General features: G+C 51.9%; 2 protein-coding genes across 2 annotated transcripts; both read right to left on the reverse strand.

Annotated features, from left to right (window-relative positions):
• Nucleotides 1-4,793: 4,793 nt before the first annotated feature.
• Nucleotides 4,794-7,444, reverse strand: PG994_015285 (uncharacterized protein; the record flags this gene model as incomplete). The annotated part of the gene is made up of 3 exons (XM_066866692.1): nt 4,794-5,008; nt 6,321-6,459; nt 6,665-7,444. The coding sequence occupies 3 exons, from the start codon at nt 7,442-7,444 to the stop codon at nt 4,794-4,796; spliced, it is 1,134 nt and encodes a 377-aa protein (XP_066707606.1).
• A 3,847-nt stretch (nt 7,445-11,291) lies between these two features.
• PG994_015286 (uncharacterized protein) lies at nt 11,292-11,970 on the reverse strand (the record flags this gene model as incomplete). The annotated part of the gene is made up of 2 exons (XM_066866693.1): nt 11,292-11,581; nt 11,634-11,970. 2 exons carry the CDS (start codon nt 11,968-11,970, stop codon nt 11,292-11,294), a joined length of 627 nt encoding a protein of 208 aa, XP_066707607.1.
• Nucleotides 11,971-13,840: the final 1,870 nt, after the last annotated feature.

Here is a 13,840-nt window from a genome sequence, read left to right on the forward strand (position 1 = left end):
TCCAAAGCATCCCTGATTACGCCTACGCAACCCAGACAGAGATGCAGTACGTGCGCCTTACGAAGCATGGCAATTGCGCTGCCAGCGCTCGAAGCGGCTTCAATGATTTTCTGATAGAGTCGATGATGCGCAGGCACGAGTGCCGGCCATACCCTCCGCTGGGTCTACTTCACGCAGACTATAAAGCCTCGCTGCGGTCTCGTCCCGTTCAAAGGCGATGAGTCTTATCGCCCTCGTTCTACACACCCGAAATCACCATTCAGAAAGCGAGATAAATGCGATCGATGGCAGTCTACGACATGGTCGACAGTTACGAATACGATGCTAGCGAGGGCGAGATGTGCATCAGTCCAGAGCCTCGGACGCCACGATCACGGCTTCCGCAACAAGATGAACCTCGACACGTTGTCGACGCCACCGAGGAAATCAGCGCAATCCTGATGCAAAAGCTCGAGGCCTTTCAAGGAGACCTGAGGCTATACCAGCGGGAGAAGAGCCGTAGCCAAGATGAGTTACAAAACATGAAGAGCGAGATCATGCAGGAACTGTGCATGGCCAAGAACGGCTGCTGGAAGAGCTCGCATCCGCAACGACTGCGCGGATGGAGGGAGTCGAGGCGTGCCTGCCACAGCTGCAATCGGAACCTCGACCCCGACCGCCATCTCCACGACAGCCAGGGTCTCACGCAGTGCCGGGGGACGTGACGGAGGAGGTGACGGAGGCTGCACCAGAGACGGAGCCGCTGCAGGTGGAGTTGCCGCCAAACGCCAAGTTGGCGTCTCAAATCGCGCCGAGCGGATGCTACATGCACGACAAGCGGGAGAAAGATAAAATACGAAAGTCGGGGGAATCTCTACAGCGAAAGGCGCTTGCGCTTGGAGAGATGTGCAATGTGTTCAGCGTGACAATGTACTGGAATATTGTCCGTGGCCGGATGGAAGTGGCCATGTATGTCCCCGGAGGCCAGAAAATCCCCGATCTCGGCCAAGTGGTAGGTGGCCCGCTCCTTGCTGTATGTCCATCCCCCGCCTAACGAGCATACCTAGATCCGGAGCTTGCGCGGCCGCCAGGCTCGCGTAACCCAACGGGCTCGAGTCTTCCACACGTCGAGGCCAGTGCAGAAGCCGTCTTTCAAATCAAGCCATGCCAGAAACACGGGGCAAGGCTCGGCGGGCCGACTGCTGCGATCCCAGAGGCGACACAGTGCTGAAACAGGCCATCCAAGCCCGCAACCCATGGTAGGGTTGACGGGTTGCACGCCGTCGACAAAGGACGATGTTGATTGGATGTTTGCCATGCAACAGGGAGCGCCGACCACCCATCAGGCCAGCGATCGGGTTGCCCCAGGATCGCCGACGGAATTGTCGACGGGGTGCAATGAGCGTCTCGACTCTCCAATGTGCGATGCGGTGGCTGGTGACGCCAATGGCTTCGAAGTTGCAGGCGCAGCGTTAGGAACTGGCATGGTAGCGACGGCAGGTGCCTCGCAGGCCACAGCAGTGGAAGCCGGTCGGTGTCAGCCAGGCGGCGGGGGAGAGGGTATAAGCGACATAAGCGACATGAGTGCAGAGTCCCCAAATCCTGAATCCGATGCGTCTGGCTTGGGCAATGGGCATGCCATCGGCTCGCACCAGGAAATGAAGGGGCTGCATGATCAAGACGGGCACGCTGGGGATTCCTCAGCAGAGATGCCAAATAAGCCCCCGACGATCCTAGCACAGGAAACGGATGCAGGCGGCCCCGCTACAGAAGGACCTCGAGGCCCTCAGCCTCGATGTGGGAGTCCTTTCGTCGGTTATCCTGCTCGGGCAGCGTCTCTTGCTCGAAGCTTCGCCCAAGGGCCGACCGTTGAATCAGGCAAGGGCCGGGGGCCGCACGAGGTCTCCATGAATGTATGGGGGCTACAAAGTCGGGCAAAGACGAGCCTGGAATATATCTTAGCATATAAATGTTAGGGTCGGTGTGGAAGTTAGGGCTGAAACGATCGAATGAACCTTGCATCTAGATCCATCGCAAGAACATGATAGGAGAACTACCCCATAAAAAACAAAGTAAATGGCTTCGAATCAGTGTAGATATTAAAGACAGCTATCTGGAGGGATCATGGGGAATGCCTTTCTTGCCATCTACCGCAGGGATGTTCTCCTACTCATCCGACTTGAATAGGGAGTGGGCTGTACGTTGCACACTATTTCTTCACAGCAGAATCACTGTGGGGACTAGTAGTAGGGAGTCACAAGAGCAGAAGGGACGACAGTAGCGTTAGGTTGTTGGTTACTGAACTAGAGCTGAAAACATGCTTCAACATAAGCATAGACAGAGCTTCCTTGTGTTATTTGACGCATTAATATGTGCCACGTCTTCACCCGAACTGCATACCGCTGAGACTCGTCCGAAGGTCCTCCAGCATTCCCACCATCTTCTTCGCCAGGGTGTCCCGCTGTAACTTGCGCCTGTAGTCCTTGTAGTAGTCTGGCGCGCGCCCCGCCGCATTCTGCACAGACCCTCTTGGACGGCCTCCCTGTGACAGCTTTGCGCACTGCCGTGGTTGGGTCGACATGGTCGACGCCAAGGGCCTTCTAGCCGCCACCTGGCTATCCCAACGTGCAGCTCTCTGCAACGACGCACCCATCGCACTGTGGTCGGCGTATCTTGTGGGTGCTGGCCGAGCTCCTGCATTCGTCGCGGCGGTCGGCGCGGTGTTCGTAATAAAGCTGGGCTCGGTGCGGGCGGGCTGCCGCTCTACTGTCGGTTGGGAACCTGGAGTGCCTGCTGTATGATGAGCGTCAACAGTCAGTCGACTATGTAGTCAATAGATGAGAATCATGCTTACCTTGCGGCCTTCGCGGCGAAGGCTGCTGCCTCGGACCCTTCTGTCTCGTGGGACGGTTGGGAATGACAGTCCCGCCGTCCTCGTCGGGGATGATGTCGTAGACAGACAGAGGCTCTGCCGCGGCAGCGGGAACTGCTGCAACATACTCGGGATCGGTTTCGTACTCGGCATCCGCGTCGCTGCCTATGCCAGCAACGGCATTCGCGTCGTCGCTGGCGTCCGCCTGGGCCTCGAAATTGATGGCTTCGACTTGGCCGCTCGATCGTGTCGCTCGGCCGTTGCTCGGCCTCGCATGGCAGGCGACTGATTGATGAAACTGCGGCTGCCAGCAACGGAGTGGGATAAACTCGACGGAACGGTAACCGGGACATGGGGACGGACAATCCTGTTGAGGTCCGGCACGCGCTGCCCGCGTGGGACGTGCATCGCCGTCTCCATCCGCTCGTGCGTCGGGTTCCAGTACGCAAGCGCGCTGAAGACATCGCAGTACCGCCCGAGGTCTTTTGTCTTGTTCTGTAGCGACAAGCCGCTCTTGCGAACCTTGTCTTTCTGCGCCTTGGTGTGGGCCATGACGGAGGCCTAGCTACTAATACGGTTCGGGTAACTTGCTGGACTCTCTTGGAGCATATTCCTGGTGTCCATGGAGCTTCAATAGCGTCCCGCGTAACGTAGATATAGCAAGTGCTGGTTTGCGGGTGCGGAACGTTGATGACATGATGAGCTTGAGTTGGGCGAGCGTCGCCAGGGGAGCTGCTGATCCGGTTCCGAACCCATGTTGGCGAGAGGGATCTCGGATCTCAACCTGCTAGCAATGGACCCTCTGTACAACACGAATCAGCGGCTTTACCGAGAGTTACCACCTGGTGAGTTTCAGGCCACTGACCTCGGCTTTCACAGTGAAGCGCCCTCCACCTCGCGGGCGACTATTCCTGCGAGCCGTTCCTTCTCCGGAAGAGAGGACCTAAGCAACCCGCCATCCCTAAATGATCAGTCCTCGGGTCTTTTCGAGTGTCCCAGCAGCGAGAATGGTGACGAGGTTAGTGATGTACCCATAAGCAGGATTATTTACTAATCATGGACAAGTCCCGACGGCGAAACGAACGGCGACAGAGAAGCAACCTGCACATGCGACTGACGACCGTGGAGGCGCGTCTGGAGAAGACCATTCACAGGTGAGCTATAGAAAGGTCAGGTAGAGAACTGGCCGAATAGCTAACAAGGACTACGCACAAGACTCGAATCCATGTACGTCCGCGGATCTCCGTGGTCACGCCGTAGCTAACATGGATCGCTCACTAGAATAGAAATGCAGAAGAAGTAGGTCTCGGGGCTGTGCCGATGTCCGTTCCACCGCTAACATGTCCTTCTGCAAGGTCTAACTCACTGTGGGTTGTCAGTCATTCTACTTGCCCCCTATGCTAACAGTCGATGCATCAGGATGCTACAGCAGCAGAAAAGGTGAGTGCGCTTGCATGGCGCGGTCCGGGCAGGTCTGACGCCGAGAGTAGATCCGATGCTCAAGAATAGAAATTACGATACTTGATGGAGTATGTTCGCACTCGCCTCGGTGGATCGTGAAGTTCAAAGTAATGGTGCCTGACGGCAATCATGTCTCTCAAGCGCATGCCAGACTTCTGCCGTGACCGCAACCTTGTGACGGTCCGAGCAAGGCCCCCGCTCTATATCGACCAAACACACCTAAACTGGGGGTGGATGATACCACGGATGATACCGTGAACGATACAGCGTCCAATACTGCCGACAACGGTTTGACTGATCTGACGCCCGACCAGGTGGACTTTCTCGCTTTTCTGGGCGCCGTCCTGGCCCTGGCCCAAGAGGCCGCTGCGCTCTGGAAAGAGGTGGAAGAGGGTAAACTCCCTATTTGGACGGCTGCGGCTCGTAAGTGGCATCCCCCGAGACGTCTGACATGCTCCGTCATCCGCGGCTTCTCCCCCTCTCACGTCTCCATATTGGGTAAGGGACCTTCCTGGTATTCGTAGGCGCGGAATTCGTTCTCACGGAATACAAAAACTTGACCGTGGGCCTCGATACCGTCAATGTCATTGAAATCTGTGAACTTAGCCCAGCGGCTGGGGCGTGCCGCACTCTTGTTCGCTGTAGCCTGTCCGCTGGCCTTCGATCCGTACACGGATATGCCGAAACGAGAGAAAGCTAAAGATGAGGAGCAGTCTTGTGCCCAACACCCAATCACACAACAATTACGATGTCTCTGGATCAGGGATCACCATCGATGCAGACTAATCATGGAACGATGGCTTGCATATACGTGAAGGTGCGGCCAGCATTTATGGTGGCTTAGTACGCAAAGATGCCGTATTTCCTGCCGCATTTCATGCTACATTATATGCCACATTTCCTGCCACATTTCCTTCCACATTTCCTTCCACATTCTTGCCCACGCCCACCCTTATTATCGTTATGCCAATTCTTATCAAATGTTCCGCCGAAATTAGCTCCATTCCAAGATCAAATCTTATGCTAAAGTTTCCACCACATTATCTGCCGTATCTATTGCTGAATCCGCTCATTGTAACCCACACTCTTCACACACACATGTATACTTGTTCAGGTCAGTTTAATGCTTGCACACAACAGATTTCTTCATCATCTGCATGTTCGTCGAGATAGCGCCAACAACGTACGACATGGACGCTGGTGAACTAATACGCGTATCTTGTATGCGGTACAGCCAGCGTAAGTGCTGCGGAATTATTTGTTGTTGAGATAGAGATAAATAGGCCTATGTTTGCCCAATGAGTTGCAGTTAATGTTACTGAACAAAGAATCACCATCAATATCATTCATCCTATATTATTACTCTCTTTGTATATCAAGTCTCTTGGTTGAAAGCCAATTCTAATGCCGTCCCACTCGCACAAGTCATCCAAATCTTCCAAGGCCAGTAAGGCAGAAACGAGCAAGTCTCACAAGTCCCACAAGTCACATTCTGATGAGCGGAGATCCAAATCTTCCAAGGCCAGTGAAGCAGAAACGAGCAAGGCATCTGAACAGCAATATTACCTCCGAATCTACTGTGCTGTCTATAATCCACAGTACGGCAACTACTATCACTGGGCGTTTGCTGTCAACGACGAGTCGACCGGACAATGGCATATCTTCGAGGTAGTCCAAGATGAAGAATCCGGTCCGTTCAGGGCTGTATGCCGCCAAGCCAACCCGTCAAGCTCTTCAAGATGCATTCAGTTGCTTGAATTGACCTATATCTCATCAACTTGGGGACAAACACTGACTCAAACAATCTACGCTCTCCCAGTCCCTGGTGAAGGTTTGTCTTGGAACTGCCAAGATTATGTCATGGATATTTGGGAGGCTATGACGAACGGAGGAATGATATATCAGGATGTGTACGATTATGGGAAGATGTTAATGATGCCTTTCTACGGTCAAGACTATGGCGGTGATGGAATTGAGGAAGAAGAGGAAGAGGAATTAGGCAACGCACCTTCCCAGTTCTTATCAGACGAATTTGCTGTGGATTCGGACGACTCTATGACGGGCTGATAGATTCTTCGAGTGTCCAAGACTGCTATAGTAATAGGATGCCATTGAGCTCGCGATAATACTCTGCCTTCGCCGTGGGGCTATCGAGAATTAACTATTGACCATATTCCGATCCAACAGTCTATCTACTAGCCATGGAACCGGATATCGATGCTGAGCCACCGACTTCGGTAAGTGTTTGTACCAGTCAGATTTGTCTCTTGGAGTTAGGTTGTTAGTCATCTTTATACACTCCCAATAATCCGGATAAAAGCCACTGGCTTCCCAATCTATGATGCCAGCAACTTTCCAAACGCCATTTTCCTCCTCATCCACCATAATATTGGCCAAGCGTATGTCTCCGTGGGTAAAGACGAGGTTGGCTGATGTTGGCACAAGCTCACGTAAAAGCCCTTTGTATACATCTGAAGCTGTTTCGGCGCCGGCGAAAATGAAGTCCTCGAATTGGTCCACATTCCTGATTTGCTCGCGGCAGACACGTACGGCTCGTCTGACGTCCTTGCAACCGTCCCCACCTACACCACCAAGTGAATCGATTCGAGTTGAAGGAAGCGTCCTTAGAATAGAGAGAAGCTTATCGATCTGGCTGCTGATACCGTGTTTTTGACTATGGCTCAGCCTAGGCCACACATTCTCCAGGTTGTATCCGCAAGTGAGACTTGTGAAGAGAAAGTAGAAGGACCCTTGTTGCATCAAACCATGTACTCTCGGCGCAGGGAAACGAGGCAGATTTCTTTGAAGATATAGCAGAGATTGGCATTCTGTGGTAGCGCGCTCTTCATTGGTGATTTTGACCACGATCCTGCCATTTCCTGGAAGTAGTATTACCGAAGTGCCGCCTGTATCATGAAGGACCGCACCTCTAGACACCAGACTGATTACACTCTCTGTCAAACCAGGCCTGTCGCTACCGAGGATCCCTTTCAGGTCGCCCGATAACTCGGAAATAATGGCAATAGGCTTGACGGTGTTGAGCGTTGAACGAACATCCCGCAATAATGGTTTGGACACGTTGCTGTTCTCTGTCGTAGAGGATCCAAGGGCTGGAAGAAAATTTAGCCTCATTTTATTCTGATAGACATAGAAGATACTGACCTTGTAATAACCGCAGATTGTCTGAATACTTAGGTGACAAAAGAGAGCGTATATCTGCCTCGGGGGTTTTCTTCAGTGCCACCTGAAGCCTATGGAGCATCTCGAGATTGTACTTGGCTGCTCGTGTCTGTTGACTGGTTTTAGTTGTGGGGCTGGTAGAAGATTCCGATAATGGCAGTATTTTCTTTATTGGAGATTCCGATTTATCCATTGCAGAGGAATTACGTCGTCGATTTGGTATTCCTGCGACTTTGTTCATTAACAGGCTGTGTGGCAGTGTAGAGTGAGAAAGTTCTAGTAAGTTAGCAACTGCCTTCAAGTGGGTTCCTTGCTCAATATTGACTACGGCCATGGCCGGCTGGCAAGACATGGCAAATAGCTAATGCATTCTTGGCGAGGAACTAGCTTGCACTCCCAATCTGAGATTCTTAGCAACGAGGTAGTGCGGGGTATCTGTACAGCGCGTAACGGTCGTTTCTGGAGTACAGCCGGTGTTGGGACAGAATTTGGCCTTTGTCCGCTGTAGAGATACCCCGCTCTACCTCATTGGCAAGAACTCTTAATTGGAATCCGGACACTTGGATTTGACAGTACTGTCTTTCTGTCTCACGGGCTATTTCCAGTCCTGAATTCTGCTGGGCCCTACTGTAACGATGCAGAGTGAGAAGTGTAGCGCTGGCGCACTAGCACGACTACCCTACCAGGCCAGTCCCCTAAAAAGCACCGTCATTAGCGTGAAGCCGGTTCGAGACCCCGCGCCATTAGGGCCAACCGCCCAATCTTCCTGCTGCGCAAAGAGAAAAAGCTACCAACGCCAATATGGTCCTGGAACCAGATCAGCAGCACCAGGATTTCAGTCCGCAAGCCAAGCTGTATGACTATAACTACCGTTCCGTGAGAGGCTATTGTAGCTCCATGAACACTCCAGGAATATGCTCCAAGAGGGTCCACTAGGCCTCCGTCATGGCCCACACCAAGAGGCAGAAAGGCAAGGTTCGCAAGCGCTTGCGTACTGGAACCCGACGCACGAGCGGATGGAAACATCGATGCGCGTTTTGTTTTGTTTTATAATTTTACGTCTGGAGAGCTGCGCTAGTCAGCTGCGACTCCAAGCTTCCCGGGGCATGAGGACGTGCCGGGCTAATCTAACCATTCTATCTCTACGTATACAATAAAGGAAGATTATCCGACAGAATCGGTTGGACTTTCGCCATTTTTATGGCAGCTTTCTCCTAACAGCGATGCGCGTCCCGCGCGGGTAGCGGGTGCCGGACCTGAATTTGATTGTCTACCCATGTTCCAGTTACTGTCCCGTTGAGTTCCTCCTACTCCGTTGCTGACAGCCGTAGTTTTGTCAATCAATCGCCTGCCATACGAGGCCGAGCCACGGCCGAGCGACACGGTCGAGCGGCCAAGTCGAAGCGATCGATTTCGAGGCCCCGCCGGGCAGCGGCGGCGACGCGAATGCCGTTGTTGACGTGGATAGCAACACGGATGCCGAGTACGAAACCGACCCCGAGTATACTGCAGCAGCCCCCTGTGGCACAGTAGACACCGCACCTCCGTCTGTCTACGACATCATCCCCGACAATGACGGTCTGACTGTCATTCTCAACAGTCCCACGAGACAGGTGGGTGCGAGGCATGTGCCTCCACCGCAAAGGCCGTAAGGTAAGCAAGGTTACTTGTTGACTGACCATGTGGCGCTCATGATACAGCAGGCGCTCGAGGTTCCCAACCGATAGTGGAGCGGCAGCCCGCTTGCACCAAGTCCAGCTCCACGGAGAACGCTACGCTAACCGCCGCGACGAATGCAGGTACCCAGCCAGCACACACAAGGTGCCCCGATCACGGCGCGATGGATGCGTCGCTACAGAGAGTTGTATATTGGAACGACCGGGTGGCGGCTAGAAGACCCTTGGCGCCGATTATATCGACACAATCATGGCAATGCCCTCCCAGACAGGGGGGAAACGGTGAAAGGCTGTCACAGGCAGGCCACCAAGGAAGAGCTGTACAGAATGCGGCGAGGCACTCATCAGACGGCTACATGGACTACAAGCGCATGTAGCGTCTGCCCGGCGCGATTTGAAACGCCAACTTGGCGTTTGGCAGCAACTCCACCTGCAGCGGCTCCGTCTCTGGTGCAGCCTCCGTCACTTCTTCCGTCATGTCCCTCGGCGCTGCGTGAGACTCTGGCTGTCATGGAGTTGGCGATCGCGGTCGAGGTTCCGATCGCGGCTGTGGCAGGCACGCCTCGACTCCCTCCATCCGCGCAGTCGTTGCGGACCCGAGCTCTTCCAGCAGCCGTTCCTTAGCTATGCATAGTTCCTGCATGATCTCGCTCTTCATGTTTTATAGCTCATCATGGCTACGGCTCTTTTCCCACTGATATAACCTCAAGTCTCCTTGAAGGGCCTCGAGCATTTGCATCAGGATTGCGCTGATTTTGTTGGTGGCGTCGACAACGTGTCGAGGTTCATCGTCTCGCGGAAGGCGTGATCGTGGCGTCCGAGGCTCTGGACTGAAGCACACCTCTTCCTCGCTAGCATCGTATTCGTAATAGTGGTCGGCCATACTGGAAAGGCGATTTCGGATGTGTATAACGAGGGCGATGAGTCTGATCGCCTGGAACCGGACGAAGCCCTGTGTCTGGGTTTTATAATTGGTATAAAGTATACCCAGCGCGATTGCCATGCTTCGTAACTGGACGCATGTACTGCATCTCTGTCTGGGTTGATTCAATCCCTATTAGCGGCCATTGCGACTCTGGAGAGCTCGAAATGCTCGGTTCCTCTTGTTCTTTTAGCGTTGCAAATTTTGGATTTATACTTGTTGGAGTCGCAGAGCACCAACCGAGGACTTCGACTCCTCGATTGATCAATTCTGCCGCTCCAAAGAATCAGATTCTAGCGAAAAAACCATTGTACTGTAAATCGAACAATTGGTCTCGATAATATTTAGGTGGGCCAAACCGCTGGCTGTCAACGAACGCTAATATACTGTACACTGAATGTATAGTGGTCTGTGCTCTCTGAAGGTCACGTGGAGATTGAATGGCCGAAGATTGAGGGGCCAAACTTTGATGGTTGGGCATCATTGATCGCAAAATTATCTAGTCTCCCCATGATTCCAACAATCTCTTTCATCTATTGATCGCGGAACCGAACAAGACATGCTATGCATATAAGCCGAAAATACTTCTCAGTTAGGCCCCGCTTAGTCGCCGCCCGACATGTCTGCCGGACCTAGACTCTTCTATATTAAGCGAAACTGCCCAACCTAGCGCAACGGACTCGATTACCTTTCACGACACATTCCTCATTGCCGTTACGCCGAAAAAAAGCCACATACTTCACGTTCCAAGTAAGCCAACAGGCAGGGAACCCGAGAGACGGTAGAAGCCAGAAGAAGCAGTGTAATGTTTGTTGCATTTCTTGCTATTGGAGTATATTGGCTAAATTGTTCCTGCAGAGTCGGAGATGGCTAGAAGCAAGGAGGCCAAAGATAATCTAAGAGCAAAAGCCGAAACTCTAGTACTATTAAGCTGTCCAACATTGAAAGAGCATACTAATGTCTATCTAGATAGCTAGCAAGGAGCATTTGGTACTTGCGGACGACGAAACTACCGAGAATTTGCAATCCTGGACAGCATCCGATATTAGTGCTGTTGTTATAGATTTGAGTAGCGACGTTGGCTATGTTGGGATATCATCTGCCAGTGGGCCTTTCAAAAAGATTCACACAGGCAATGGAAGGAAGGGTTACGAATATGTGGAGATATTTGATGATCGGCTTTGTATGCTCTACGGGGACTCTACTGTATTGTGTGTCCTCCAACGTCGTCAAGGGCATTCTGGACTCTCTGCTTAGCATACCAGAGAAGGTACTGAGTCATGGTTTCTTCAAGCCGTATCGAAGGTTCTTGATTGCCTGTCAAAGGTATCTCCATCTGTAACTCAATAGGATAACCAGTCATGGCATTCGTCTTGGGAAACTGATTTAGAAGCGTTTGAAGGTCCTCGAGTTGGATAATCCCTTTCGCAACGGGAATGTCATCAGTCTGGACTCCGACATCTCGCGTACTCAGCTCTGCTTGAATAATTGCTTTTTGGATAGTCAGAAAAAAGGGCAATGAGAATGTGCATGCTGTACTTACCGTCAACAGATTCAGGTATATCGTACTGCTTTGCGATCGACCGAAGACCTTCATCGGTTTTATAGCTTTGAATGTATTCAAATATGTTGTGAAAGCCCTTTGTCACGAACTTCTTTTGGTTGAAAGCAGTAACACATAAGACGAGACCGCCGGGGCCACAGTTTTCCAACAGATTGACTAGAATGCGCTGATATGCTGCTGTGCTGTCCGTCGCTCCTTCTACCAAAAGCTTTCTTACAGACACCATCCGCCTCACAGACACTTTTCGGAGTGACCTGCTGATTTTGATGTCTTTGAAAGTCTTGGTAATTCTCTCCTTTCGGGGATCGAGCTCCATTGTTAGATAATGAGGCTAAAGGTGTAGCAACAGATACGGCAGATAATGTGGTGGAAACTTTAGCATAAGAATTCATAGGATTTATGGTGTCAAATTTGGTCTTGGATATGGAGATGAATTCGGCGGAACATTTGTAGGGGTGGGCTTGGGCAAGAATATGGAAGGAAATGTGGCAGGAAATGTGGCAGGAAATATGGCAGGAAATATGGCATGAAATATGGCATGAAATATGGCAGGAAATGTGGCGGGATATATTGCAGGAATTGTAGCAGGAATTGTGGCAGGAAATGTGGCATAGCATGCGGCGGGGAATACGGCAGGAAATACTCGAAGGTCGATGGAGACTCAATGTCGGCTTGTTAGATGGGGGATGATCCCGCAGTGTCGTCGGTTGGAATCAAGCTGCTTGGCTGTTTCTTTGAATGGGGCTGGATCTCGCGAAGGGTGGTCTCCTCGCTGTCTGGTTTTGTTTCTGCAGTTGCGCCACGGGCGGTCATGGTGGAGGATTCTATGGCAGGAGATGAGTCGCGATAGGAAATAAAATACTGAGGGCAATCCAAATGCGCTGGAAGGTGCCTTCGCGCAAGCTAGAGGTGAGGGAAGCTATTGTCATGATGCCACTAAGCTGCAAAAAGTCGACACACCGACCGTTCGCGAGCTACAGCTCAGGTGCCCAAAACATTCAAAGGCCGATGCAGAGTCATTGCGATATAAGATGGAGTCTGGGGAAGCATTTTCTAAATTTGACGTTCGCGAGCGGGGAAGCATCTGGGGCGACCTACTGGAGATCGATTGTTTGATTCCATCTTTTTTCACTCTGTTCGAAGACCTGAAATAAGCTAAGGCACCCCTCCACGGACCACCCCTTCACGGACCAGTTGAGGGGCAATTACACCTCTTTCAATTAGAATCATCTTTACAACCAAAATCGATAAAACAATCCTATCTTTGGGTGTTTTCAACAATGATACAGTCCTCTGCCTCCGTTCCATCCTCTTCTTCAGCTTCTGCAGCGTTGCGAGGCGCGCCTGGCATGTCAACGTCGCTGGCTTCGTCCTCGTATACGACTCTACCCCTTAGCCTCCGCTTGGCCCGGCGTATGTCAGCCATGCGAACGAATCGCTGTCCCGGTGCGATTCTTACCTTTTGACGTACCCTTGCAGTGTCGAGCTTCATGGTGGTGCGGAAGGCGTGACCCTGACAGAGGCTTTGGAGTGACGCACACCTCGCCCTCGCTAGCATCGTATTCGTAACAGCTGTCGGCCATGCCGTAGACTGCCATGGATCGCATCTACTTGCTTTCTGAATGGCGATTTCGGGTGTGTAGAACGAGGGCGATGAGTCTGATTGCCTTGAACCGGGCGATACCCTGCGTGAACCTAAGCAACCCAAGTGCATACCAAAACGAAATAGCACATTCCTTCTTAAAAGAATTATGAAATAGCATGTGACGTCAGAGAAGCTAGTTTCAGATTAGCTAATAAACATTCCTTCTTGTTATGCTTTTTATGGGTGCCTTACCTGGGAACGGAGTGCTTCCGCCTTGCATATGCTTCAACCGAAAAGAAAGCGATATTGATGACTCGGGCATGCATGTGAAAATGCGAGTACGGTTGGTGATCTTGGCAGTCCTTATCCCTCCTGCTGTCCCTGTACAGTGCATTCGGACATGTAGCGGTACAGTACCTACAGTAGCGAGGTTTTACAGAGCCGTAGGAGAAATGCATCTCCAGGGCTTACTGTACATGTACATACCGCTACAGTTACTGTATGCAAGTACCGAACAACACTTGTATTACCATGTTCTGCTCCACTGTCTGAAGTGAGCGGTTGTGTCCTCTATCTATCACCTTGGCGTGCATTGGAACCC

This window comes from Apiospora phragmitis (genome assembly GCF_038363925.1).
Source record: "Apiospora phragmitis strain CBS 135458 chromosome Unknown utg000016l:1.0-887042.0:1.0-888152.0, whole genome shotgun sequence".
NCBI lineage: Eukaryota > Fungi > Ascomycota > Sordariomycetes > Amphisphaeriales > Apiosporaceae > Apiospora > Apiospora phragmitis.